At 43.1% G+C, this 25415-nt stretch overlaps 1 protein-coding gene across 2 annotated transcripts in view; it reads right to left on the minus strand.

Annotated features, from left to right (window-relative positions):
• The window catches only part of LOC133423710 (matrix metalloproteinase-16-like), an 84942-nt gene extending 60348 nt beyond the window's left edge, over positions 1–24594 (minus strand). Inside the window, exons 1-4 of one of the 2 annotated variants that reach the window (XM_061714020.1) lie at positions 24188–24594; positions 5948–6096; positions 4810–4824; positions 4515–4637 (exon numbers count right to left, since the gene is read on the minus strand). In XM_061714020.1, the coding sequence (XP_061570004.1) occupies positions 4515–4637; positions 4810–4824; positions 5948–6096; positions 24188–24313 (413 nt within the window). In that variant the 5' untranslated portion in view covers positions 24314–24594. The remainder of the gene's footprint in view (positions 1–4514; positions 4638–4809; positions 4825–5947; positions 6097–24187) is intronic. The other variant, XM_061714021.1, reaches the window with a different exon arrangement.
• Positions 24595–25415: the final 821 nt, after the last annotated feature.

A 25415-nucleotide genomic window follows, 5' to 3' on the forward strand; every position in this document is an offset into this window, starting at 1 on the left:
TCAGCTATCAGCACAGCCAACTTCTCACCCCTGGCATATCAGTAATTAGTTTCGGTTCCAGGAAATTAAGGCATTTGAATATAAATAACGATGTGCATCACTGCCTTCTTGCTTTTGGTAAAATTATATTCCTTTACATTCAAGGAGAGCAGTAAGAATGTGTGAATGGTGTCCTTGATGCAAAAGTTAAAGCATGTCCATTTACTGCACCGTGCACAAAGCTGCAGGATTGCTTTGGTTTCTTTCATTTTTTGAGGGAGGTTTTTTAGGAATGTGTCTGCTAGTGGTCTCTTTGACTTAAAAACAACTCTGCTGTGCAGTAAAAGCAACATCAACAGTTGAAAGCCTTCATTTAATTGTCATGTACAGATACAGCAGCTGAAATAGCTGCTCCATAACACAGAAGGCAAACGAGGTTTTTAGACCATCACCGCGTGAATTTACAGTTTGCATGTTACAGTTGGAGGCTGCTCGTGGGATAGCGGGCAGTCGGTTCCCCTCCAACCAGAAGGTCACCGGAACAATCCTCAACCCCGTCTGTGCCAAAGTGTTTCTGGGCAGGACACCGAACCCACACTTCCCATTGCCCCCGCCACTCACGGCGTTGGTCTCAAGCCCGGATAAATGGGGAGGGTTGTTTCGGGAAGGGCATCCAACATAAGAACCGACGCCAAACCAATACAAGGAGCACGCTGATCCACTGTGGTGACCGCTTTAAGGTAAAGTCTGACCAAGTGTGCATATATGATGGAAAAATATCCATTCAACATGCCACTATAAGACGGCAACCAAGAACTGCCATCAACTGCTCCCATAAGCACAAGCTGAAGGGATTAGTGCCCCCACTTAGGGCTGGGCGATATGGACCAAAAGTCATATCTCGATATTTTCTAGCTGAATGGCGATACTCGATATATATCAATATTTTTTCTGTGCCATAATTGGGGTTTCCCCCAAAGCATTATAGCATAGCATCTCTGTTAGCTTCATTTTTTCTGACCCTTAAAAAAAACAGTCAGTTTTAATACAAAGCCACGTGCCAAATGTCACACAGGTTCCTTTATTAACAGAGGTCTGCACAATATCAAAATGTATAAAACTAATGAAACAGAAATAAACTGTCTGCATATATAGAATAAAAATGCTTCTTGAATAAAATAAAACAAATATCCCTTTCCTGCATAACAATTCAATTAAAATACACTCTGCAGTTAATACAATGTAGACAGTAACAGGCAGACTTTTCCACTGAGGTTGACAGTTGTGCAAATAACAAAGCATTTGTGCAAATCTCAAATAAAACAATCAAGCTAATTTGTCACAAAATAAGCTATATCAAAATCATATTTTTTTTTTTAAATCAATATAAACGATATTGTCTCGTACCATATCGCGTTTGAAAATATATCGATATATATTAAAATCTCGATATATCGCCCAGCCCTACCCCCACTTGAGTGTGATCAGATTGGTTTGTAATCAATGCATTTGTTTGAACACAAAAACATTAACTACCCAACCAACCTTAAAAGTCCTCTCTGCTTCACTAAGACGGCTCAAGAAGGCAGAGAAAATGCCCACTTAGTGTTAGGGTGGAGTGTTCAGAGCGAGTGGAAATTCAAATGTGATAAACACATGAACAGAATCCCTCTTTTAAAATCGATATCCACTGACCAGGAGAGAGTCTGTGAAGGTTCAAAAGCGTCCTCTGGGATTAAAAGGAAGAAAAAACACAGCAGCACTTCCAGGGTTCTCGGTGAATGCACGCCCTTGTGCCGCTCCGAGCGGCCTCACCGACGACTGCAGCCACTCGAGGAAACAGAAAAGTTGAATCTGAGTCTATGGCCCAACTCGCTGCGTGCGTGGCCTACTTTGAAGGCGAGGCAGATACGGAGTGGATCGCATGCGTGGAGAGGCTGCAGAACAACAAATCCCAGGCTGCTCTGAGGCTATAACAGATATTAAACTCCATGTGTCGAGGTGATAATGATTCCGGATGCATCTCTTGTGCTGTAATAGTACCTGCACGCAGGGAGAACAGTAGGGAAGCCAGAGTTAATTAGTGGCTCCACACAGCGAGTACTATATGTGGCTTAATGGAAACTAGCACACACCTGGGGCAGTCAGGCATTTGTTATGCTTTCCAAATGCCAGCATTGTTATTTAAGATTACTTTAAAGCTCAGAGCCTGAGACTGAAAGATAGAGGTTTTTAAGAGGAGACTTTATGGAGCAACTAAGAAAAAAGGCCTGACTTGGCTTCCATGCCCCCCTAGCTTCATGGGAACATCATAGATGGTTTTTATTGTTTCTGTTTGAAAGAAAAGTAGTTAAATGCTTCAAGTGATTGTTGTGAATTTGTTAACGTTGAGATTTGAACACAAGTGATGAGAAATAAGCGTGTTTTACAGGCGGTTTGCCAAATCTTATCTGGAGGAGAAAATGAAGTTGAACAATAAAGCCATCATCATGGCTCAACACACTCGCCGGGGTGTGAGTGAACGCAGGATGCAGCCAGTGCAGCAGTTTTCCCCCATTCTTTGGTAAGATTCTGATACTTTTATCCATCTTAAAAATACATATATTTAAACATAGTAGCAAGCTGTAACTATATAAACTGTACGGAGATTAGTGTGAATTCATTCTCTATTGCACCAATCTGAGATAAAAGGAGCAGCTGCAGGCACATCCGACTACTGATTGGAGGCCAGGCACACAACCATGTACAACACACACACACACACACACAAAATGCTCCAAACGTATTACATAACCCTAATCTGTCAGAGAGCACCCTCTTCCTTCCATCAGTGTTTCCTCTTCTCTCTCTTCTGCAACTGCCTCTCCTCCCCCTACTCCTCACTTTCTTCTCTCTTCATTTCCACCTTCCGACTCCTCCACACTTCATCAAGCCTGCTCATTTGCTTCCTTTCATACGGGTGCTGTCACAGATGCACCAAGCGCTCACAGGGCTAATTTTAAACCCAATCCTTGAGGAGTTCTTCAGAAAGAAAGAAAGAAAGAAAAAGAAAAAACGACTTGGTTGGGATTTTGCCCGGTTGTGTCATCAGTCATATACAGGTCTACAGCAGTTGTAGGTCACTGATCCAGAGATTATATTAAGCATTTGTACATTTATGCAAAAAAGACGAGCAAAAAAAAATAATAATACAAAAACAAGATCAATTCTTTGGGATTATCCCCTGAAACATTGAGTGGGGGGTAGGTGACACTATAGCACTAATAAATATTACAGAATCTGGGCTAGTGCCATCCATAAATCCAATAAGAAACATTATATAACTGGAGCATGTTGCCCCATTCATTATTACTCATGTAGCTGGATGTCAGAAAACGGGCTTATGAATTATGAAATTGGTGATGAAATCTCCGGTACATCCATGTACACTCTTTTCCCATTTCCACTACACACTGTCAGGGATGAAGCACAAACCCCCCCCCCCCCCCCCCCCCCCCCCCCACAGATATGTTTGGCAGGAATACTGAGATATGAAGATGCACCGCCTCTGTGCTCCTGAATGAAAGAGGTTAGTGTTGGATCCTGAAGGCCCATTAGTGTGCACATGCTCGTGTATGTGCAGGCATCAGTAATTTCTCATAAACCCCGTCCTGTGTGGGATTAATCTTCTTGACTGTGCGTCTGTACAGCCTGTCAAAAGCTCTCTTGATTGGGAAAATCAGAGAGTACTGTGTCTGAAGGGAGGTTGGATGGGACTGAAATAGGCCTGTGTTGAAAAAAATCGATTTTCATTTTTTTTTTTGGGGGGGGGGGGGGGGGGGGGGGTTATTTTCTATTATTTATTTATGTATTTTTTTTTTCATCATTACATTACAACTTTTTGTTATTTTTTTGTTTATCCCCAAAAAAGGAATGTTTTGTTGGACACGAGAATAACTGGTGCCATGTTTTTGCCTTTAAATATGTTTAAAAGGTATGAAAACATTAAAGTGTTAGGTTATAATTGCATAAATTGTCTATATTTCATTACTTTATATACTGTTTTGGGGTTACATTTGCAAAATATGCTAAAAAAACAAATTCTCAAAAATTAAAAACCAAAATAGAACAAAAATAGAACAAATAAAAACGGAATGTGGGAAAAAATAAAACCGATTTCATCCGTCTCTGTTTCCTCCCTGGATCTGTTTGGTCATTCTGCCCCACAATGTTTCTGAAAGCAGTTCTATCAGCATTCTGGGAGCTGATTGGTCCTTACAGCATCATTAGCTGCCAATACTTGCTGTTGAATCTCAATATAATACTAGTATTAATATGTTGCAGAACTACAGTCAAATAATTCATGCAACAGCTCAAAAAACAGTTAACACTAACCCAAATCAATATCAGAATCGAATCAGATCGAATCAAATCTTGATAATCGATTCTGAATCTTAAGAATCGGAATCAAATCGATTCTTGACATTTGAATCGATCCCCAGCCCTAGACTGAAATATGCCACATTTAAAGAAACAGCCAAGGTAAAGCCACCTACCTGTATGTGATATGTTTATGTTGCCACTTCTGGCCCGTGAGGGCGTACCGCCGCTTCCTGACATTGAATTTGGATACACCGCTTATCTGATCAGGAACCCCACACCTGGGCTTCTTCATCCACCTACAAGAAGGCGACACCAATCAACAGTGAGCAGGCGGTTTTGCTTGACCGACTGATGGAAAAAACAGCTCATTCTGATCTAGTTCTGGTCACAATGTGTTTGAAATGACTGAAAAATACAAAATGATCAATCTAAGACAATGCACACATACACGCACAAGAGGCACCTCACCTTATGGTGTTATCGCTACCTCAACCCAGAGAAGCAGAAGGGGGAAAAAGCAGACATACTGTTAGCTTATCACATATCACGCCGTTTCAGCCCAGGGGCTGGACAGCTGTTGGTTCACATTGCTGGCCACCACATTTCCATGTTACAGTTCAGTGGCCAATTTGCGTCCATTTGCTATTTGTAGCACAGATGGTATTTTACCGTTGGTGGGGACAAATGTCAGTGAGCACCGCTTTAATGTTCTGCAGGTGAAAAGACGCCCGGTCGGGGCATCGAGCTATATTTGGTTTAACATTTATTATACGCTTTGTTTTATTACTGCTATACTCACTTCACCGTGACTCTTAAAGCCATGCATAATTTAAAAAAAATCCCTCTTTAAAGATTTATTGACCCCTCCAGTGCGTTTACTCTTTCACACGCGCCCCGTTCTCTCTGTAGGAGTGCGTCTCGTGGCCGTCGTGCAGAAGTCTGGCTGATTGAACCAAGAGTAACTGAACAGTGTCCCTCCTCTTCCTTCTCCTCCGCTGAACGTTAATACTAAGGCATTTTGCAGCCTTTGATCTGACATCAGAGACGTACTCTCTGCAAAAGGTCCCTTTGATCAAATTAAAACACCCCACTTAATGTATGTCAGGGCAACTATGTGTCTGGAAACGCCACTCTCTTCGCCGGCAGAATGCAAAACACAGGCTGAATGAGAGAAGCAGCTCCAGGTTCTACACCAATTTTGAAAATGTCAGGTCCACTCGAATGCAAACACTGTGATCCTAATCAAAGAAAACACCATGGTTTTGGCATTTTTCACTTCCTGGCTATTGTACACCCCATTTATAAAAACACAGGGGTCTGTGCTTGAGGCCCTGAGGGGATTTAAGTTCATCTACAGTACATGTTGTCGCAAAAAGGTGCAGATATGGAAAAGGTCTATGTTGGAACAGCAACTTAAACATCTCAGGAGATCGCCCGTCTTTGACGTTGTGTTTTCCATTAATCTATAAGATGTAACAGAGACATTTTGCTGAAAATGGCCCTTTAGATGTTATATTTTCATTAACTTAAAAAAAAAAAAAAAAAAAAAGGTACACATTTCAAACTGCAGCATTTTGAAGGCAATCTGAAAAGGTGGGTGACTCACGTAATGGTGTTGGTGTCCAGAGCCCCTGTGACATTTAGGCCGTAGCGGCGCTGCATGGCAGCGATAGCAGAATGCATGACTCTGGCAGAACGCAGCACTGACATTCTGGGGTCTGCAGGAGGGAGGTAGCCATACCTCTGGAGCCATGCCTGTAGACAACAGGAAGGAAGACATGTAAATGTACATGTACTTTATTTATATAGCACCTTACATCAACCTAGAGGTGAACCAAAGTGCTTTACATAACATACAACAAAATAAAACAAGAATAAAACATATGAACATATAAAACATCAAGTATAAAAAAGTGTGGCCACACTACTGGGTATTAAAAGCCACCCTGAATAAATAAGTTTTCATTTTAGATTTAAAAAGGCCCAGGTCAGAGATGGTGCATAACTCACAGGGGAGCTTATTCCAGAGCCTGGGGCCGGCAACTGAAAAGGATCGGTCACCCCAGTGCTTCTGCTTTGACGTGGGCACTTCCAACAAACGTTGGTTGGAAGATCTCAGAGCTCTGCCAGGCTCACGCACTGTTAAAATCTCCGATAAATAAGGAGGGGCAAGGCCGTTAAGAGCTTTAAAAACAAACATTAAAAGTTTAAAATCAACTCTAAAACTAACAGGCAGCCAGTGAAGGGAATAGAGGACCGGGGTGATATGCTCTCCTCTGGGTGTGTTTGTTAAAAGACGGGCAGCTGCATTTTGTACCAGCTGAAGACGGCTAAAAGAAGATTGGACGATGCCAACATAAAGTGCATTACAGTAGTCCAATCTGGAGCTGACTAGAGCGTTGATGGCTCTCTCCATGTCATGACGGCTCAAAAATGTTTTTACTTTGGCTAAAAGACGCAACTGATAAAAACTTGTCTTCACAACATTGTCCACTTGTCGGTCAAATGTTAAAAAGCTATCAAAAATAACTCCCAGGTTTCTAACTTTGGGACTGAAAGATCCGGACAAAGCGCCAAAGTCAGCCGTCACGGTGTCACCAAACAAAATGCACTCCGTTTTGTCCTCATTTAAATGTGAAAAATTGTGTGCCAACCACTGCTTGATGTCAGTAATACATTCCAGCAGGGAGCTTTGTGCACTAGTGGCTTTAGGCTTCAGTGGCAGATAGATCTATAGATCATCTGCATAACAATGAAATGACAAGTTATGTCTGGCTATAATAGACCCAAGTGGCAACATATATAACGAAAAAAAGAAGTGGGCCTAGAATAGAACCTTGCGGGACGCCGCATGAGAGGGAGGCACTGGAGGAGCAGGAATCACCAAGCATAACAGAGAAGGTTCTATCTGACAGATATGAAGTAAACCACTTGAGAACAGTGCCGTGAAGGCCAACATACTGTTTCAGGCGTGACAGGAGGACTGTGTGGTCGACTGTATCAAAGGCTGCTGTGAGATCTAGCAGCACTAAGACAACAGGGCACATGTGAAGAAAGTCCCACCTCTAATGTCAATGTCAACGCTTTAAACAGCGGAGGGGAAATACCTGTGTTAGCTTCTTTGGCTCGAGTTAAATGACAAGCCAGGTCATAGTAAGAAGCTATACATGAAAAGGTTGGGAGACGTAAGCGGTTCTTTCATCTGGCCCAGCAAAGAGTTGTTGCTACCTTGGAACCGTTTTTTCGGGCCCGAAGCCAGTTCTTTGTCCATAGAAACAGAAAGCCTGGTTCCAAACTCATCCCCGGAACCGGTTTGGTGGAAAAGGGGTAATAAAGAAACAAGTACCGTGGATCTGTACAAGGTTAAACGCTCCTTTGTGCTCTGTAACACTCTCATGGAAAACAGCAAAGAGAAGCTATCATTTTATATCACGTGTGCTAAAACTTTAACTCCAAGACAGTCTTTAATTATTACCTTTTGTTCTTTTAGTAAAAGACCAGGTTTTAAATCAGTTCCTGAATTTTAGGTGTTGTATCTACCCAGAGCAGCACAAGACAGCAGCTAGCTGCGAGTCTGCAAGCTACAAGCCGACACTGTGGAGTATCATATCTGCACATATGAATCACTATAAACCCCCAATACGCTCAGCAGACGTCTGTTGAATAAATAAAGTGGAAATTATACTTCAGAGAGCAGGAATGGTGCCGGGCTTGAGCCTGGAAACGGAGCACTCACATTAGCCAAATGAAGGAGGCTTTAAGGTTAATCATGCTTGGGTATGGTACACATTTCCTAGTGTGAGAGCACTCTATATTGTTTGTTTGCTGATCATTTTAATGCACTTTTGAAAATTACATCTACAAAAGTGCAAAATCTTAAAATTGACATCTGTTTGAATGACGATCCTCGTCCGTCATCTCGTCACTTTTTGGTTTAGGTTTTGGTGTAATAGAGCTTCGGGTGTCCTCAAACAATCCCACCCGAAGGAATCACACCTCAGATATTTAGACGAGGCAGGAGAAGGGGGATCCGCAGGGTTTTCCCACACCAGAGGCTATAGGGATTTGGATAGATGCAAAAAAAAAGGCAGGCAACCAATAATAAAAAAGGAGCTAGACAGAGATTTTCCTTGAAAAATTGGAGAAAAAGTTAAACAAAACCAGCACACAGTCTAAAAAAAACCCCACTGTGATCTTGGATGGTTTGACTCCTCATTCAGCAACATCGCGCTGTGAAACCTGACCCTCATTCTCTTTCTCGATGTGGCGAGCTTCTTCAACCACGTTTTGATTGCTGCTGTTCTGGATAACACAAGCTCCGAGAATATAATTCACTAAACAGGGAGGGCCGCATGGTACGAGCTGCAAGTGAACAGAATGCAGTAAAAGGCAAACCATGGCTCGACAATGGAGCAAATGTGAGTCTCAGGCTTCAATTACCGTCAGCGAGCCTCATGTCAGATGCCAAGCCGCAGAAATGAGCATTTAAGAAATTCATTGTAGGCTACGGCTTGCTGAATACAGTTTCATATATACATGTCATTTCATGGTTGGAAAATAAATAATACATATACATACATAGACCACAACGGGGCATGCAGAAGTTTTGATGCTTGTGGGAAAAATCTTAAAATATTGAAAACAGCATCATGAATAAAAGGTATAATTAGTTTTCCAAAAGGGAAAAAAATTAGGGTTGACAGCTGTGACAGTTGGAAGTCATCAACAGTCTTGTGTGGACTAGAATTTGCTCCAGGTGAAGAAATTATAATCAATTAAATCAGGAAATGATATGCTGTGTATCGATTTACTACCTAGCTTCATGCAATTTCTAAACCTCTGATAGGCACAGTTGGTACTAACCCCAACCCTGCTACCAAAACCTCCCTTTACTACAGTAATGTGGCACACATGCACAAAATAACTCAAAACAGTGGATAAAGCCACAATGTACACTCTCATAAAGAACCAGCGTTCTGACACACGTCCCAGCCTGTGAGCATGCTCAGCAGCGAAACTCATGACCTCTCACAGCAACGCGATCACAGGACAATGGCACAGAAACACACAAGTAAATCTCTCTCTAGCCCATACAGCATGTCCCACCTTAATCTGGAATTTTCCGGTCATCAGGCACAAGAAAGCTGCCACATGTGAGGTAACTGTCACAGTTTCTAAAACCAAACCTGAGCTGTGTTTTAGAAATTAAAATGCACAACTCAGGCAGGCTTTGAGTAGAGTTTCCACTCTTTTCCCTGGTAAATAGTGTCACAAACACCAGCTGGCGAAGTTAAAAGAGAATCTTTAATTTCCGAGACGCTGATGTATGCACATAGCAAAATCCGATCCAAATCTAACAACAAAAACATTCAGGGCCTCAACTTCTCACTTTTAACTTTGCAAATCAAAACTTAAGTTACTGATTATCAGTTCAGATATTTACACTAACAACCATCATACTAACCAGGATCTTCTCCGTTTGTTACCAGTACTCATATCTCTTTTCTGTTAGGTCAAACTTTCTCTCCTTATCCCTACTTTCCTTTTCTTCTTCCAGTAATCATCTCAGCTCCTCCCTCTTATCTCCTCTTTGCTGGAGGCCTTTTATTTTACCCAAACGTCAGCTCGGTCCTATAGCCACCAATTCAGCAAATCCCCTGATGCTTTTGGGATGAAAGACGGAGAAAAGTAAATGAGATACAGATCAAAGGATGTACAGTTCAAGTGTAGGACTGCAAATCTGGAGAAAGAACACTACAATACCAGTTTTCCTCTGCAGCCTCGGTGGACTATACCGTCCAACTTGATTGTGCACCTGATGGGTTTTGAACTAGCATCTTTCAAAGACCAACGGAGACTTACTGTAGATCGCCAATTTTCTGATTTTTTCTTTCCCCTTTAGGAAGAGTTAATAAGCATTCAGAAAATGTCTGCTAACACAGTTGAAAATGAATACCCTCCATGTGCTCAGGTAGAGAGCTGCGAGACTATTAATGTGAATGAAGATGCAAAACAGGTACTAATGGAGGCAATGTGATGCGAGTTTGCCTGCAGACTCCGGAGCCGTTATCAGATACAGAAGTGTATTAGAGCCACGAGGGAAGCTGAGAGCCCGGACCGCTGTTGTGTCTGCCGCTCAGGCGCTGACAGGATATTACATGGTGCATGTATGTGTGTGCATGTCTGTGTGTGTGTGTGTGCAGGGGGTGAGGGGTTGTGCAGAGCCACATATGAGAGTTGTGGGGGGGGGGGGGTGTTGAAGGTGTAGCTGTCATGCTGGTTCTTTATATACAACACCGCAGGAAAACAGCCAGACAGCCCAGAAGATGAACACAGCAGAAGAGGGCGGGCGGCGATTTCAATGAAACTTTCTGCACAGACAGCAGACGTACAGTAGACGCTGGAGTCACTCTGGTCACCGAGTTTCTTCTTCACACGCGACACTCACAGCGCTCTCATTATTATCAAAAATGTGACTACCTCTGAAGTTTTAAATCAATAAAGAATTGCAGATAAGGAGTGGAAAGGTTATATTCTTAAAAGAGCAGACCTACCTTTGAGTTTAACAGAAGCTGACAAGAATGCTACATTCACTATCAAGGAATTCAGTTTCAATGTACCAAGTGTATTGATCTCGCTGTCTCACACACATACTTTTAGTAAAAACCACCAAAGGTAACAATAGAATGCAATCCCTGCAGTTTTTCACAGGAACCATGTATCACTTGATGACACAAACCAACAACTATGGCTATAAAATGAAACCTCATGGCAGAGGAGACCATGAGACCCAAGACAGTGACGATGGAGGAAAAAAGTCCAAAGTGACCAAGCAAGAGACCAAACGAGAGTAAACCTTGGACAGCGTCTTAAAAACAACTTACCCTCCGCGCCTCTAGGGGGACCCATAGAGCTAAAAACGGTTAAACGTTTACCAACCAAACATTTCTTTCAAACTCTATGCCGCTATGTCATTAGGGTGTTTGCCCAAACTCCTCAAAGTCCCCATTTTTTAAAGAAAAACAGTAACTTTTTTTAATTTTTTTATCCTGTTTTTTCCCCCCATTTTATCACCCATTGCTCCTACCTAACAGTCCTGGGCATTGCCATCCTCTACCAACCCAGGGAGGGCCCTGCACTGAGCTCAGGTCTCCTCCTTAACCTGAGGAGTGAGCAGGCCGCATCTTTTCACCAGACAGGGTGGGGTTTCTCCGGCCGGACGTAGCGCGTGGAAGGATCACGTTATTCCGGCCGGATCCTCCCCACCCCATCTGGTGCCCCGGCTGGCCAGAGGGGGCATGTATATGAAAAACAGTAACTTTGTTGATAATGCTGCCGTTTTAGATCAAACACCAGCTTCACGCATCTCGTCTCCATCAACCATTAGCGTTGAGATGTTACCGTATCTCAGCAACACGGCTCAGCTCACTTCAAAGTTTTTCTCCCAGAAGTGTTACTTTGCTACTGCTTGAGGCTCCTCTCCCATCACCGGTCCCACTGAAGGTCTAAAACGTCCACGCTCCAACAGAAGTTGCAGCAGCTGCACTTTCTGAATCAGAATCCACACGCTCCAATATGAGAATCAAAGCGAACCACCAGCTGAGGGATCACAGATATTTACACAGCACACCCTTCCAAAGATTAAATCCTAATCTTTGATCCTTTATTCCTTCATCGTGGCACTGTTTGGGGATTACGACTCATATTGTAGATTATTAGCATCCTGTGACGTTTTTAGGAGGCTACAAAGGGTATGAGTAGTATTAACTACAGAGTATGTTCAGTATTTAATGTGACAGAGTTAAGTTGGGAACATGATATAATAAAATGTACCGTCTACTCTGCTGTCCATTCGTTTTAACACGGCGGACTTTCCATCTTATTATAATCCCAAGAAAAAAAAAAAAAGACAGCAAAGCACATCCTTAGGCTCTGAATACAGTACGAAACCCGTTCCTCCTTTCTTTCAACAAACTGTCCTCATCTCTTTCCATTTCTTTTTTCTTCTCCTCTCCCCGCTTTCCACCTCACTCTCTTTCTCTCTCTCATTGATCCACTACTTTCACGTCATGATGTATGGTTTCCAGCATTCTGCCGATGTAAGGAATCCTGGGAGCAGGAGGCTCCGGATCAACAGCCTGCTTTATGCAATGAGACAGAAATTCCTCTCCGTCCTCTCTCTTTTAGTGGATAACAAGGGAGTTCATCAGCATAAATGTTGTTATTTAATAGAGTTGGAATTTGGCCTCCTTGCAGGAGGGAATGTTAAGAGCATCTTCACAATTATAGCTCAGCTCTACGGAAAAAAGCAAACAAATTAGGTTCTAGCAATATCTTTTTTTATGGTTATTTCATGCTTGCAATTAATTTAAGTCATTTTAAGCATTAATATACAATAAAACAAGCAGAGCTCTCATGTGGGCAGTAATGTTGTTAGAGGTAGCGAGCACTTCCTGGGAGGATAAAGCAGTGAGAGCTATAATGAAGTAAAACTGCTCCTGAAATCGAGGTAGTGTTGAAGTGGAAAGATAAAGGAGACCACCAGCGATGGCCCAGTGAAGGTTAAAATCTCTGAATTGCATCAGTGCCTATTTTCTGGGTTCTCCACACTTTATTTCACTTCACTTTGAAGTCAATTTCTCTTACGTTTGAGAAGCAAGAAGAACCTGGCCTAAGCTCAGCTCCCTTCACTTCTCCATACAAGAGCGTATTTCGTTCTCATCTTAGACACATAATGAAAATGAAAAAATGAAGAAAAAAAAAAAAACAGCTTCGCTTGTGGTTTGAAAAAAGAAAAAAAACTGTTACAGAAACCCTAAAGAACTCCTCGGTGCAGTTGAACACCCTTATCTACAGAAAAGTACAATTTCCTGTTTCTTTAAGCTTCTTATCCAGCGACTTTAGATATTTTTAGGCGAAGAGTGATCTCCAACAAACTAAAGCCTGAGTGAAAACTAGGAAGCCAAAGCAGGTGAGCTCAGGTAACAGCAGAGAGAGCAAAGCACCGGGATGACTCAGAGGAAAAGCTGAACTGAGGTGAACTCTGAGCGTTCGTGTCCCAGGAGCTTCTCTTCCAACCCACTACCCGATGAGCAGAAGGCGGGCCAATTAGGCAAAGGGTGCCACAAAAAGGCCAGCCTATAAAGCCACGGGATCACTCAATTATGGATGAGATGTAGCTCAAGAAGTCAGGTCGGCATGGCAACCTGCAGACAGCATGTGGCGGCTGCTGATGTTGACGTTGGGGACTGATCAGCTGATAAGAGCCCGGTCCCCTCAGGTTACGGGCACAACGTGCCACTTGTGCTGCAGGTCACACGTGCTTTCATTGTTCGCGGCGACTTCAGAACATGAGCTTAGCTTCGGTCAGAGGGACAGGAGAAGTCACTAAAAGACATGAGGGGAAAGATCATGTGACCAGAGGCTTTTTCTGCAGTCACACACTTTTAGTCAGTAACTCTTTTAGCTGTTGGTCAAAGCCCACAAACAAGTCTGGTAACTGGGATCCTTATATTCTACACAACTGTGTACCTTTTCTTACATCAAACACTCTCCTGTTCTGTACTACATACATTACTCATGTAGCTAATGAGGGTCAGTCTGCTTGCTAATGTCCAAATACGCTTGTGAACAAAGTAGGTTTCAGTAAATGAAATCATTTACAAGCTGGAGCTACTGGGAGACGTTTTATTGGCAGGATGTGATAGAGATAAACAGTACCTCATGTTTAAGTTTAACAGTTTTTCACAAGCTGCACATACTTGGTGTTGCGGGAAGCTTATTAGTGTCTACATATGTATTGTTTATAAAAATTCAGAGTCGCGTGCATTTAAACAACTCCAGTGCTCGTCTGAGCCAGTTCCATACATGAGTCGTTACGAGATTGTGCCTAAAGGAGGATCAGTATCAACCATCTGTGGCCAAACTGAAGACGAAGGTAACGTTGCATTTGAGAGTAAAGTTACCAGTTAGGAATTTGAGTATCAGCTTGGTGTGAGGTGTGTGTGTAGATGTGTTCTCTCAGGTTGGATACTTTTCGGCCTTTTTTTTTTTTTTTTACCTTGTCTGTACACATTAATGGTTGATACCATGGCGGTAAAAACCTAAGGCCTATATATGTGCATTATTACTATATTTAATATGAAAAAATATAAAACAGCACACGGAGGCACACGTCGAGCACTGGAAATCTGCAACAAAAACCACAAACGAAACACAAAACCGACACGGAGCCGACCAAAACACGAGCAGCGATCGACCCAAATCTCGAGATCTGATCACAGTCTAAGCTAAGCTACCGCGGTTAATTAACCCCAAAAACTACAGAGCAATCATGCAGGTGAACAAGCCAGTGTGTATGTCTGTGTGTGTGTGTGTGTGTGTGTGTGTATGTCTGTGTGTATACTGTATGTCTGTGTGGCTATGTGTGTGTGTGTGTGTGTATGTGTGGCTATGTGTGTGTGTGTGTTTGTATGTGTATGTTTGTGTGGCTGTGTATGTGTGTGTGTGTGGCTATCTGTGTGTATGTGTGTGTATATGTATATGTCTGAGTGGCTGTGTGTGTGTGTGTGTGTGTGTGTGTGTGTGTGTGTGTGTGTGTGTGTGTGTGTGTGTGTGTGTGCGTATATATGTATGTGTGGCTAAGTGTGTGTGTATGTATATGTGTGGCTATGTGTGTGTATATGTGCATGTATGAATATATGTTGTGTGTGTGTGCGTGAGTGTGTATATGTCTATGTGGCTATGTGTAAGTATGTGTGTGGGTATGAGTGTGTGTGTGTGTGTAATAATCCTATCAAAGCTCCACCTGAAGTGTATTTATAGTGGGGGAGGGGGGGGGAGCAACCCCGCCACCCGCGAGACCAGAGGCCGACAAGGAAGAACCCGGAACCCAGGCCACCAGCAACCCCACAGAGGGGATAAGTAGGAGGGAGGCATTTTAAATGCTAATAGCATGCTTTATGGGTTATTGATTGTTTTGCTCCTATGTGCACAAAACTGAAGTACTGATCTGAAAGGAAGAACCCGCGTACATAAAACCAGGTCAAAATCTACCTGCCACATACAGATGTGTAAAGACAGGTTTAAGAAAAACAGCTGTAACTGAGTTGGCCTTTGGTATTGGCCAAATGTCTTTCATTACATTAGTATGGAAATGAAGCAAGGACTAGAACCTGGAAAAATAAAATAAGTCACAAAGAAAAGAAAGGTGCATGAACCCTTTAGAGCTTACTGGTAAAAATCATAATCCAAACAGAAAAACAAATTTTCAGGTCCATCAACACATCCATTAAACATTCACTGTGCTGGGAGGTAAAAGCAAGTGAACTCGCAGGGTAATTATTTTAATAAAAGCTAAGTGGAGAAAGTAGTTTGTACACCCAGACCCCAGTTAGGGACATGAGTTTGGAGGTGTGGCTTAGAGACACTGATTGATGAAAGACACTCAAAGATCTAAAAGTTTCTGTTTAAAAGGAAGTACAGTATGTGCCAACATGAAGCATCTCTGAAGACGCACCGTCCAGAGTGGTTGAGCTGCATGAGGCTGGAGGGGAAACCAAGCATTTGGCCATTCATCAGTCCAGAGTTACCCAGCTATGAGATGATTACTCTTACTACAGGTGTCTTTGTGTCTGAGGGTGACCTAGGAAAACCTTAGTAACAAGTTATATTGATCCACAGAGGAGGAGATTTGACGCAGAGGAGGTCGAAGTGGAAATGCACACACATGACAGCAGGATGCTCTCTGGGTATAAGCACCTTTTGCTCAACAAACAACATGAGGAACAAGGATAAGGATAAACAATGGACATCACAGAGAAATTAAATTGTGTTATGAGGTGAAGTGAACCAATGTCTCTGTGAATTACTGACATAATGTTATCTGTACATATCAAAACAACAAGTGACTGTTTACTTCAAGAGTACTATACCTACAAAAAAAAAGGACCAAGAATCAAATGATGGATTGTTATATCCTTTATTGTTGCTACAATTTACAATGTTCAAGACGTTAGAGGTAGATACGAAGGCAGTGTGCATGAAGGGAACCCCATTATCTCCCATCTTCACTTGGTTCACACTTTCACATTAATCGCCCCATCAAATTTTCCAGCGGTTAAACCGAGCATCATATAACTTTTTCCCTACAAATAGGGTGATGAAATACCATCTGCTACCACTGATTCATCTTTCAGATCAGAAACACTGTGAGTCGTGTCGTGAAAAGCGAGAGCATGTGCATCCCGCCCTAATAACAATTCAGCACGTTGAAACGCATAAATAAAAACATCATGAAAGCATAAGTACTAAGACTTGCGGCCTGCATCTCTGAAGAGGAGCCTATTCCCATCTATAAAGATGGGAATTTGTGTCATTTACAGCACAAAGAAAGGTGTCTTTGGCAGCTAAAACGCGTACCATTTCTTTCTTTGGTAGTGAGATGCTTTTTTTATCAACTTAATTTCCAGTCACACAACACAGCTAACATCTTCTGCTTTAAAATCTATGAAACATACGTTTTACAAAGCACCTTTGCAGTTACAGAATAATTAAGCTTAAAACAAGGTACATCTGTCAAGTGTAAGGCAGGAGCAGCCAATTTGAAATCTAGATGCAGACAGTTACAATGAGCTGTGCGGTGCTTGTGAGTAAGGTAAAGTGGTGACAAGACAGAAACACTGCCTGAAGGCTTCCAACTGCCAACAAGTTCCCTTACTACAGGCCAGTACCCATCAGTCAAGGCTGCTGCAGATACTTAAAGCCCCTCTGCTTTTAATTCTGCTCATCTAATCAGAGAAGGATTTAGGTCCACCAGGGAACGCTGACAGAATACAATTAGCTCCCTGCTAGGAAAGAAAAGTCAGCAGTGGTAGACCTTGCTCTGAGTCATTTTTATACCACAAAATAAGTCTACCAATTATCAAGAAGAAAAAAAAAAAGACTTGAATGATTCCAGCAGACATATCTGGGTGGAACAGAGAAATTACACTAAATGTCTGGTGAGTTTGCCAGGCGGCTGACGCAGGGCAGGTGCTGACGGTTGAGAGTGCATCTATTTGTCTATTGACGAAGGAGAAACGGAGCAGCTTGGGGTAACGGCAGCTCTCAGCACAGGTGAGATGTGGGAACATGATCCCGGCCTCTCGGAGCAGCCTGCTGCTTCTGACTGCCCTGAATTATTCATCTGTTACGCGCCGCACCACTGGCGAGTGTGCCAGGGTCGTCAAGGCAACCGTTGCCTTTCCTGCCCACACCAATAACCACAAACCCACACACATGCACTAATAATTCCAACGGCTATACTTGCATTCGTACCGTGAAATCTAAACTGGAAAAAGAAAACGCTCTGACTTTTAACGGTACCCAAACTAGCATCTGCCCCCCCGTGACCCCGGTGCTGTGTGATTACTGCAGAGACTGCGTCATATAAAGCCTACAGTGCCTCCAAATTCACATACAAACACACGCAAGCTTGCTTTATGCATGACGTGTCCACCACATCAGTGGCCCCATTAGGATGAAATGCCACAAAAATGTCACCCAAAAATGTCACAGTGTGATCATACATACTAAAAAGTGGCTCTATACCAGATAATCTTTTGGGAGGGGGGGGGGGTTTAAAGACTTAAATTGATGGGAAACGACATCAAAAAATGTCTTGATTATGGTATCGGATCAGCTGCAGCATGATGTAAATCCTAAAAGACAAAAACCACCATAAGGCTATCTGATATTCATGTTTGAGCTTATGCTAATTATGGGGATGAGGCAGGGAGTAACCACTAATTCAAACATGAGGGAATGTTATTACTGCACACAAAAACAGATTGCAACAGTTGTCATGGCTCACAAAACTGTGGAAGTGTAAAAATACACATACAAATACACACACACACACACACACACACACACACACACACACACACGGATCCCTGAGCTCTTGTGTCAAAAGCTTAATTGACAGCCTGACGTGCGATGCCCCACTGGCACCATCTAATGTTGCAGTTGTCAGTCACATACAAGATTTAGCAGCTCAGCAAACTGTGACCAAAAGATACGTCTTAGAAAGGGGAAGTTGCAGGTTCACACACACATAGACAGACAGAAAGACAAAGAACAATATGCAAAAGTTAGTAGTGGCTTATATGAGAAGGGAGGTGTGTGTGTGTGTGTGTGGGTGTGTGTGTGTGATGAATCATTTAGGTCTGTGCAGGTGTTGTTGTATTTCTCCAGAAATGGATGAACAGACTGACACAGACACCCTGGTGGCTCAGAAATCTGCTCTCCTACCAAAGCCAGATGATGTCAACAGCGCTGTGCGTTGTGTGCCTGCGCTCTCACAATCCATATGATTGCCCGGTGAAAAACGAGGGTGACACCTACTCATATAAATATCATCATAAATACGGCTGGATGCACTCAGACACTGGAGGTAAGCTCATGTATACAAAGTGGACTGTATGTGGGAGGAAGATATCGCTGCAGGGAAAGAGCAGCAGCAATCTAACGTGCACTTTGTTAACGATAAGGGCGTATGTAAAATGTTAGGGACGTCAAAGAATAACGAGCTACGGTTTCATGCAGACAAAATCCCAATCACACTCACGATGGACTGAACACAAAGACAATTATCTTTTTTTTTCCTCCCATTTGCTACTCTGAGAAAAAAGCTTCAGTTGCAAAGGAAGGGATGAATCTTCAATTTAAGGCTATTTTGCAGACGTGTGTAGAGTAATTAAGAAGTTCGAATCAATTTTGATAACCACCATGCCGCAGGGAAGACAAGCAAAATTCAAACTTCATTAACAGGAATTTCAAGGAAAAACACAGAGGAGAACAAAGTACACTGATTGGCTGCTGAGCAGTTGCTGGGAAATAAGGAGCAAAAATACAGAGCCACTGAGCGTTTATCATTAAAAATAGCATACGAGATCTTTTAAGTACAGTTTTCTATTGTGTGTGGTCACATTACAGCCTAAATTTACGAGTTTCCTCTGGTCTGGTGAGCTGCAGGGCTGTGGCGGCAAATAGCAGGGATGAGGACAAAGGCACAAAACAGGCATTCAAACCCTCCTACAACCAGCGTTTACGTTAGCTGCTGTCCATCATTCAGAGGTTGATGGTGCCAGCTAGTGGTAACCGGAGCTGGGAGAGGGATGAACACCCGCCATTTCTCACATGGCCACAGTGGCAGCGATGACAGCAGCTACACTGCAGCATGGTATCAATACACACCACACAGTTACAACTGTTGCAAGAATGTTATTCACATTCAGTAGATCCAGCACAACACGTATTATCTCAAACATAAATTAATGCTTGCAACTACAAATGCATGGAGTGCTGCTGGGTGTATGAAAAGTAAACTTCAGGTGCTCTTTGGCATGGGGATCCAAAAGATTGAAAAACAATTTAGAAAAACCGAGGCACTCAAGAAGTTAGAAAAATATAAAAAGCCTTTATTGAATCATGGCTTAGTAAAAGTTAAAAACTGCCAACATGTTTCGGCCATGTAGGCCTTCTTCAAGGCAGATAACAAAGACGTAAATAAATTAATGCTTTTTTGTTCAATGTTTCATTACAGATGTGTTTTACTTTCTCTTCATCTCTTTGCACATCTAAACTAACTTTCAAGCAAACTTTCCGATATGTTAGTCAGAATGTACTGAACGAGGAGGAACATCAGTACAAACACAAGGAAGCATAAGAACTTTAAAATAAAATGAAGAACTTTCTTACGCTTCACAAAGAAACCAACCAATTCATTGTGACAGAAATGGTACAGAGGGACTGGATGCCAGTCACCACCTTCACCTCTCTGTAGCACAGATCATTCCTGCAGACACGGAGGCCTAACTATTATCCATTTAACATTTCAGGGCCGTGCCACAGCTCATACCCTCTTTTTCCTGAGCCACGGCATTGCAATGTGGGAAAAAGGTAGTTCTGCAACGTCTTGCTGAAAAACGCTGTGATGTCAGAGGAAAAGATGTGGTGTTGAAGGCAGCAGATCTCAATGTCCTCTTCTGCATTAATGCTTCCATCGCAGACGTGTACATGAGCTTTGGCAACGGATCTGATGAAACCACATACCATAACAGTTCGGACAATACTTTATCTCTTTCTCCGGAGTACACATTGCCAAAGATTCATCTTACAACTTCACCTCTCCACGGTGTCCAGTCCACACACCTCCAAACCACAGATGTCAACTCTGTACAACTTTTTCACGTTTACTGCACAGTAAGTATCTATGAATAAAGCTTGGTGTTGTAGTGCTTTACCACGTTTCTCTGAGCGATCTATTGCCCATGTGGTTTCATCAGCCCCTGACAACCGATGATTCTTGATGAGAGTTCACGTGTGCCCAGCTAGCACTTTTACACCCTTTACACACTAAAATCCTTCCAGATTCCTTGAAATATCGAATAATAACATTCCTTGTAAAGGGAGGAGAATGCAAATCTGCTCCAATCTTTTTTTTCGAAGAAGTCTGTTCTTAAACATTTCAGTGAAACTCCTCGCAGATGCTATACATCTGACGGAAAGATTTCAGACATAAAAACCTGATAACATACCCAGCTGCCAGACAAATCACCTCACCACCAACTGCAAAGCAGAATTTATTTGAGCCATTAAGTCATTCATCCATCGGAGATAAGATGTGTTAACAGATGGGAGTACTATTTCGCACCGCTTTTTGTCATATAGCAGATTATCTGTGACTAAGCAACTTGACTTGGTCTCGGGGGAGCGTGACGGCGTGATTCAAACACTTAACGTGACTGAGCGGACAGCCCTGCACCTGATGCCTCCCCGAGTGAAGCTGAGGCACGGCGACGCTCGCGAGGCTTTCACAACTGGAGAAAGATGCTGCGATGAGGCAAACAGAGTAAACACATTTATCAAATCCCAGCTGAATACGGAGAAAACGGTACACAGAGAACAGAAGCAGCTGCAGCCAACACAAAGGAGGACTTTACATAACAAGTTGTGGATACAGACTAAAACAAAAAAAAGAGAATTACAGATTAATATATACTTGCTTTGCTGGTTTTTCACTGTACTTAAATACTCATAAACTCCATCTCCCCCTGTAGCACCAGACTCTGGTGGATATTAAAATGGTTAAATACGATTTGGTGCCCATCAACGGAAAGCCTCAAGATTCAGTTGAATCACGGGCTAAAAACAGTTCAGATGTCCGTGTTTCTGGCACTCAGTGGAGAAAAATGATGCAATATTCAGGGGAAATTTCTCCTCTCTGGCTAACACTGTCAAAAAACCGAGAGGAAAGAAGGAACCAAGAAGGGAAAAAGAGAGATTAAAACTCCATTACATCTCTTTTATGAAGTCTCAGTTGCATGAAACAGAATGATAAAAATAACCCACAAGAGCTTGACAAGTGCCACAGCCCACCTACAACATGAGGCCTTAAGGGGAAAGCAATGAAACTGACTTCAGTAACTCACATAAAACCAATATGGATAAAAAAAAAAAAAAACTACTGAGAAGTGAGTGAATTAACTAAAGAATTTGTTACCAGCGCTGCCAAATATTCACATAAAAGGACATCTGCAGGGAGACAACTGGATAAATATTAATCACCCAGTGTTAGATGTACCTGCTTTTAAAAAAAAAACAAGTGATCAAAAGAGAAGAGGATGGAAAACGATTGGGGATGTGTGACATTTATGTGTCATGATGTTGTGACCAGAGCTTCAAACCGAGAGAGTGAAGCCTGACCAGCGATTACAGAGCAGCTGCAGGCTGACCTCACCTCGCACCCGTTATTTAGAGGAAACGCTCATCTCCGCTCTCATTATTGCCCCCCATAACCCTCGTCGTAGGGGTGGAGGACAAACACATCTGTACTCGGCATCATAACAAGCGCAGACAGCAGCTCCAGAGAAGCCACCTCAGTTTCTAAGTGCTTTCCGAGACAGGGACTGTTTATAAGATGGCATCCTGCAGAACTGGGACGAATGCATGACTGGAGACTGGTCTCTAACTTTCCACTGCTTGGAATAGTTCAGCCGAAACAAGTGCACAACACTCCCCACGGTGACAGCTGGTCCAGTGCAAAGCAAAAGGCTGTAACATCTCCAAGACAGAGTGGACGGCACTTAAATTAAGAGCTGTTATTGTCTCGTGTTTCAGGGAAAAGCCCACTTCTGGATAACGAGGAAGCTTCAAGAAAACTCCAAGCTCGGAGATATTTTAACCACAGGATAATTTGCTAGCAAGTGTATTCTTAGGAGCATCTCCACATGACAGGGAAAGCAGGAGTCCCTTCAACAGACGGACATTCAAGTAATAGTCTTACTACATTTGCTTCAAGGGATGTGGCTGCACATCTTTATTCTCGTCTCCAAGCAAAACATTCCTCTGACTGGATGCATTATACAGGAGGCTGAGCACACATCTCATTAATCGCATCTGAAAGACTGAGAAGTCTGTGGCTGCTGGTCACGCAGATGCCACACTCCGGTTTACGATGTTTTTACGAGACTTAGTAATACAGCTTAGTAATACAGTGACACAAAGAAACAGGAGATGCAAAAAGCTGGCCGGGGTGCAACAACAATCAAGCGGGGGGGGGAGGCGATGTGGGAGATGAGAATACGCTCGAGTATCACAGTGATCTGAGTGTTAGTGTGATTTAATTACATTTTAAATTGTGTCTCGCAGCAGAAAGCAACAACACGGGTGTTAGCAGCAGACAAATAAGACGCTGTCTTGGTCATATAAAGCACTTAGTCAGGCAACTCAACGCAGAATCAATTATCTAGGAGTTATGGAAAACCCTTTTTTTTCCCCCCATCCCACCCCTCTCTTCTGTCATGTGGGCATTTTAACTGAATAACCTGTAGCATCTGAGCTAAATCTGTTGCCAAACAGCGTGGCATGCCAAGCTTGCGAATCATGTGGATATGGGACTTGAATGCCTGCCATTACACATGCTAGGATGGTCTTGTGTGGCGTCTCTGTGTGCAGCCTGGTGTGAGAGGCGGCCAGGGGGCTGCAGACACAGGGGGAAGGCTTCTCCCTGAAAGTTAAGTGTGATGTAAAATAGGCGGACGTGTGCTTGACAAGACCTAAAACGCTCTCTTTGTCCTGGAAGGAGGGGGAAAGAAAGCGAGCGTGCACTGGCTCTGCAGATGTTTCTTTGCTCAGTTTAAACCCCTCGTGTAACTACTCAAGACTGCATCACAATAATATCTGTGTGTTACAGAGACAAGGTGCATCATCTGGTTCCCTCTGAAACACAAACATGCGGTATATGCCAAGTTTACATATTTACTCCCATGACCCCTGTGAGAATCATGTTGATGTTGTCATTAGTAATGGCCAAGCTGTGCTATGTTTACACAAAAGAGAGGACAGCATAGGAATAACATCCTATCCCTGGTGTTTTCCTGTATTTCATATACACTTTGCTTTGAAACGTCCCTGCACTTTGAGAAGAGAAACATAAATAAATAGATTTAAAGAATAAAAATCACAGGAATATGAAAGGGAATAGCGGTTTTGTTCATTCAAAACAATCTCTTGACCTGGATAAAGGGATGATCTGATGGCTGATTTATGGTTCCGCGTTACAGCAACTCGGAGCCCTCGGCGTAGGGTACGCGGCGACGCACATCGTACGGTGCGCGTCGCCGCGTACCCTACGCCGTAATCTCTGCGTCGATTTTACGCAGAACCATAAACCAGGCTTGAGTCCTCACAAAGACACCGTTGATGGTGTTTAACATCATCAACCTGCGTGAGCCTCGCTGTTTATTCCGTCGGTTGCTGCTACAGGACGAGAGGAGAGTCCTTCCTTTCCTTCCTTCCTTACCTCGACGCTGAACGGCTGCTCCTCTCCGTTCACGGAGCAGAAAACCCAGAGCAGCAGCTGCAAACACAAGGTCCCCACGCAGCAGCCCTGCAGGCATCTGCCGCCGCGGAGCGCCGCTAGAGCCATGCCGGGGCTCCGGTCCCTCACGGCGGGGGGGAATCCTAGTGGCTGGGCGGCAGCATCGCTGCAGCCCCGGGAGGAGAGAGATGAGGAGGGGTAGGAGAGAGAGACACGCTCCTGGCCGCGGCTCCTGCAGGAGGTTTGTCCCTGTCCCCGGGGAAAACAGTCTCTGTCAGCTGGCCGTCAGCAGCCTCCCGGTCCGGCGCTCCCCGAGTCGGTGCTCCGCTGCAGCGGCCGGTGTTGCTCTGAGCGGACGCGTCCAGCTCGGTGTCTGCGGCCGCGCGGCATAACTGCGCGTTTTCAAGCGCGGTTCCCACCCAACACGCATGCGCGAACTGGATCTCTCCCTCCTCTCTCTTTCTCTCTCCCTGCATCTCTCTCTCTCTCTCTCTCTCTCTCTCTCTCTCTCGTTTTCTGCAAACCTTCAGTAAAATCAGTCCTCATCCTTGTAGTTCTGTTTGAAGAGTCTCCTTTTTCTTTTTCTTTGTGTTTTTCACATTTCAGTTTAATCCAAGTACATAGTAGCCTTTACATTTGGAGCACATTTCTCCAGAGCACTGTCAGCTAGCTTACCACGGTACTGATCCTGTCAGGTATATATGAAAATACACTATAAGAGAAATATCCTATAGTTTTTTAGATTTTTTTTCTTTCTTTCTTTCTTCCTTTCTTTTGCCGTTTTTATTTGTATCACATCTATGTGGAGTACCCTTCCCTGCCGGTAGAGGGCAGTGACAGGCGCAGATCTAGATGATCCGCTGCCACCTCACCCTCAAGTCTCTTCACACTCACACTTGCTTCCAGAAACACATGATTATGCTACCTGGACTGTCATCAGAGGTGTCAAAAGTATTCACATTCATTACTCAGGCAGAAGTATAGATACTAGAGTTTAAAAATACTCCTGTAGAAGTATCAACTCTAGTTTTTTACTCAAGTAAAAGTATAAAAGTACTGGTTTCAAAACTACTTAAAGTATAAAAGTAAAAGTAATGTAAGGGGGAAAAAAGCAATTAAGGACAAAATGAATGCAAATATATTAAAGAACCATATATGTGTACTATTGAGCATTAACATGTGTTTCAGAGAGCAGAAGATATGATGACTA

This window comes from Cololabis saira, chromosome 22 (assembly GCF_033807715.1).
Source record: "Cololabis saira isolate AMF1-May2022 chromosome 22, fColSai1.1, whole genome shotgun sequence".
In the NCBI taxonomy this organism is placed as follows: Eukaryota; Metazoa; Chordata; class Actinopteri; order Beloniformes; family Belonidae; genus Cololabis; species Cololabis saira.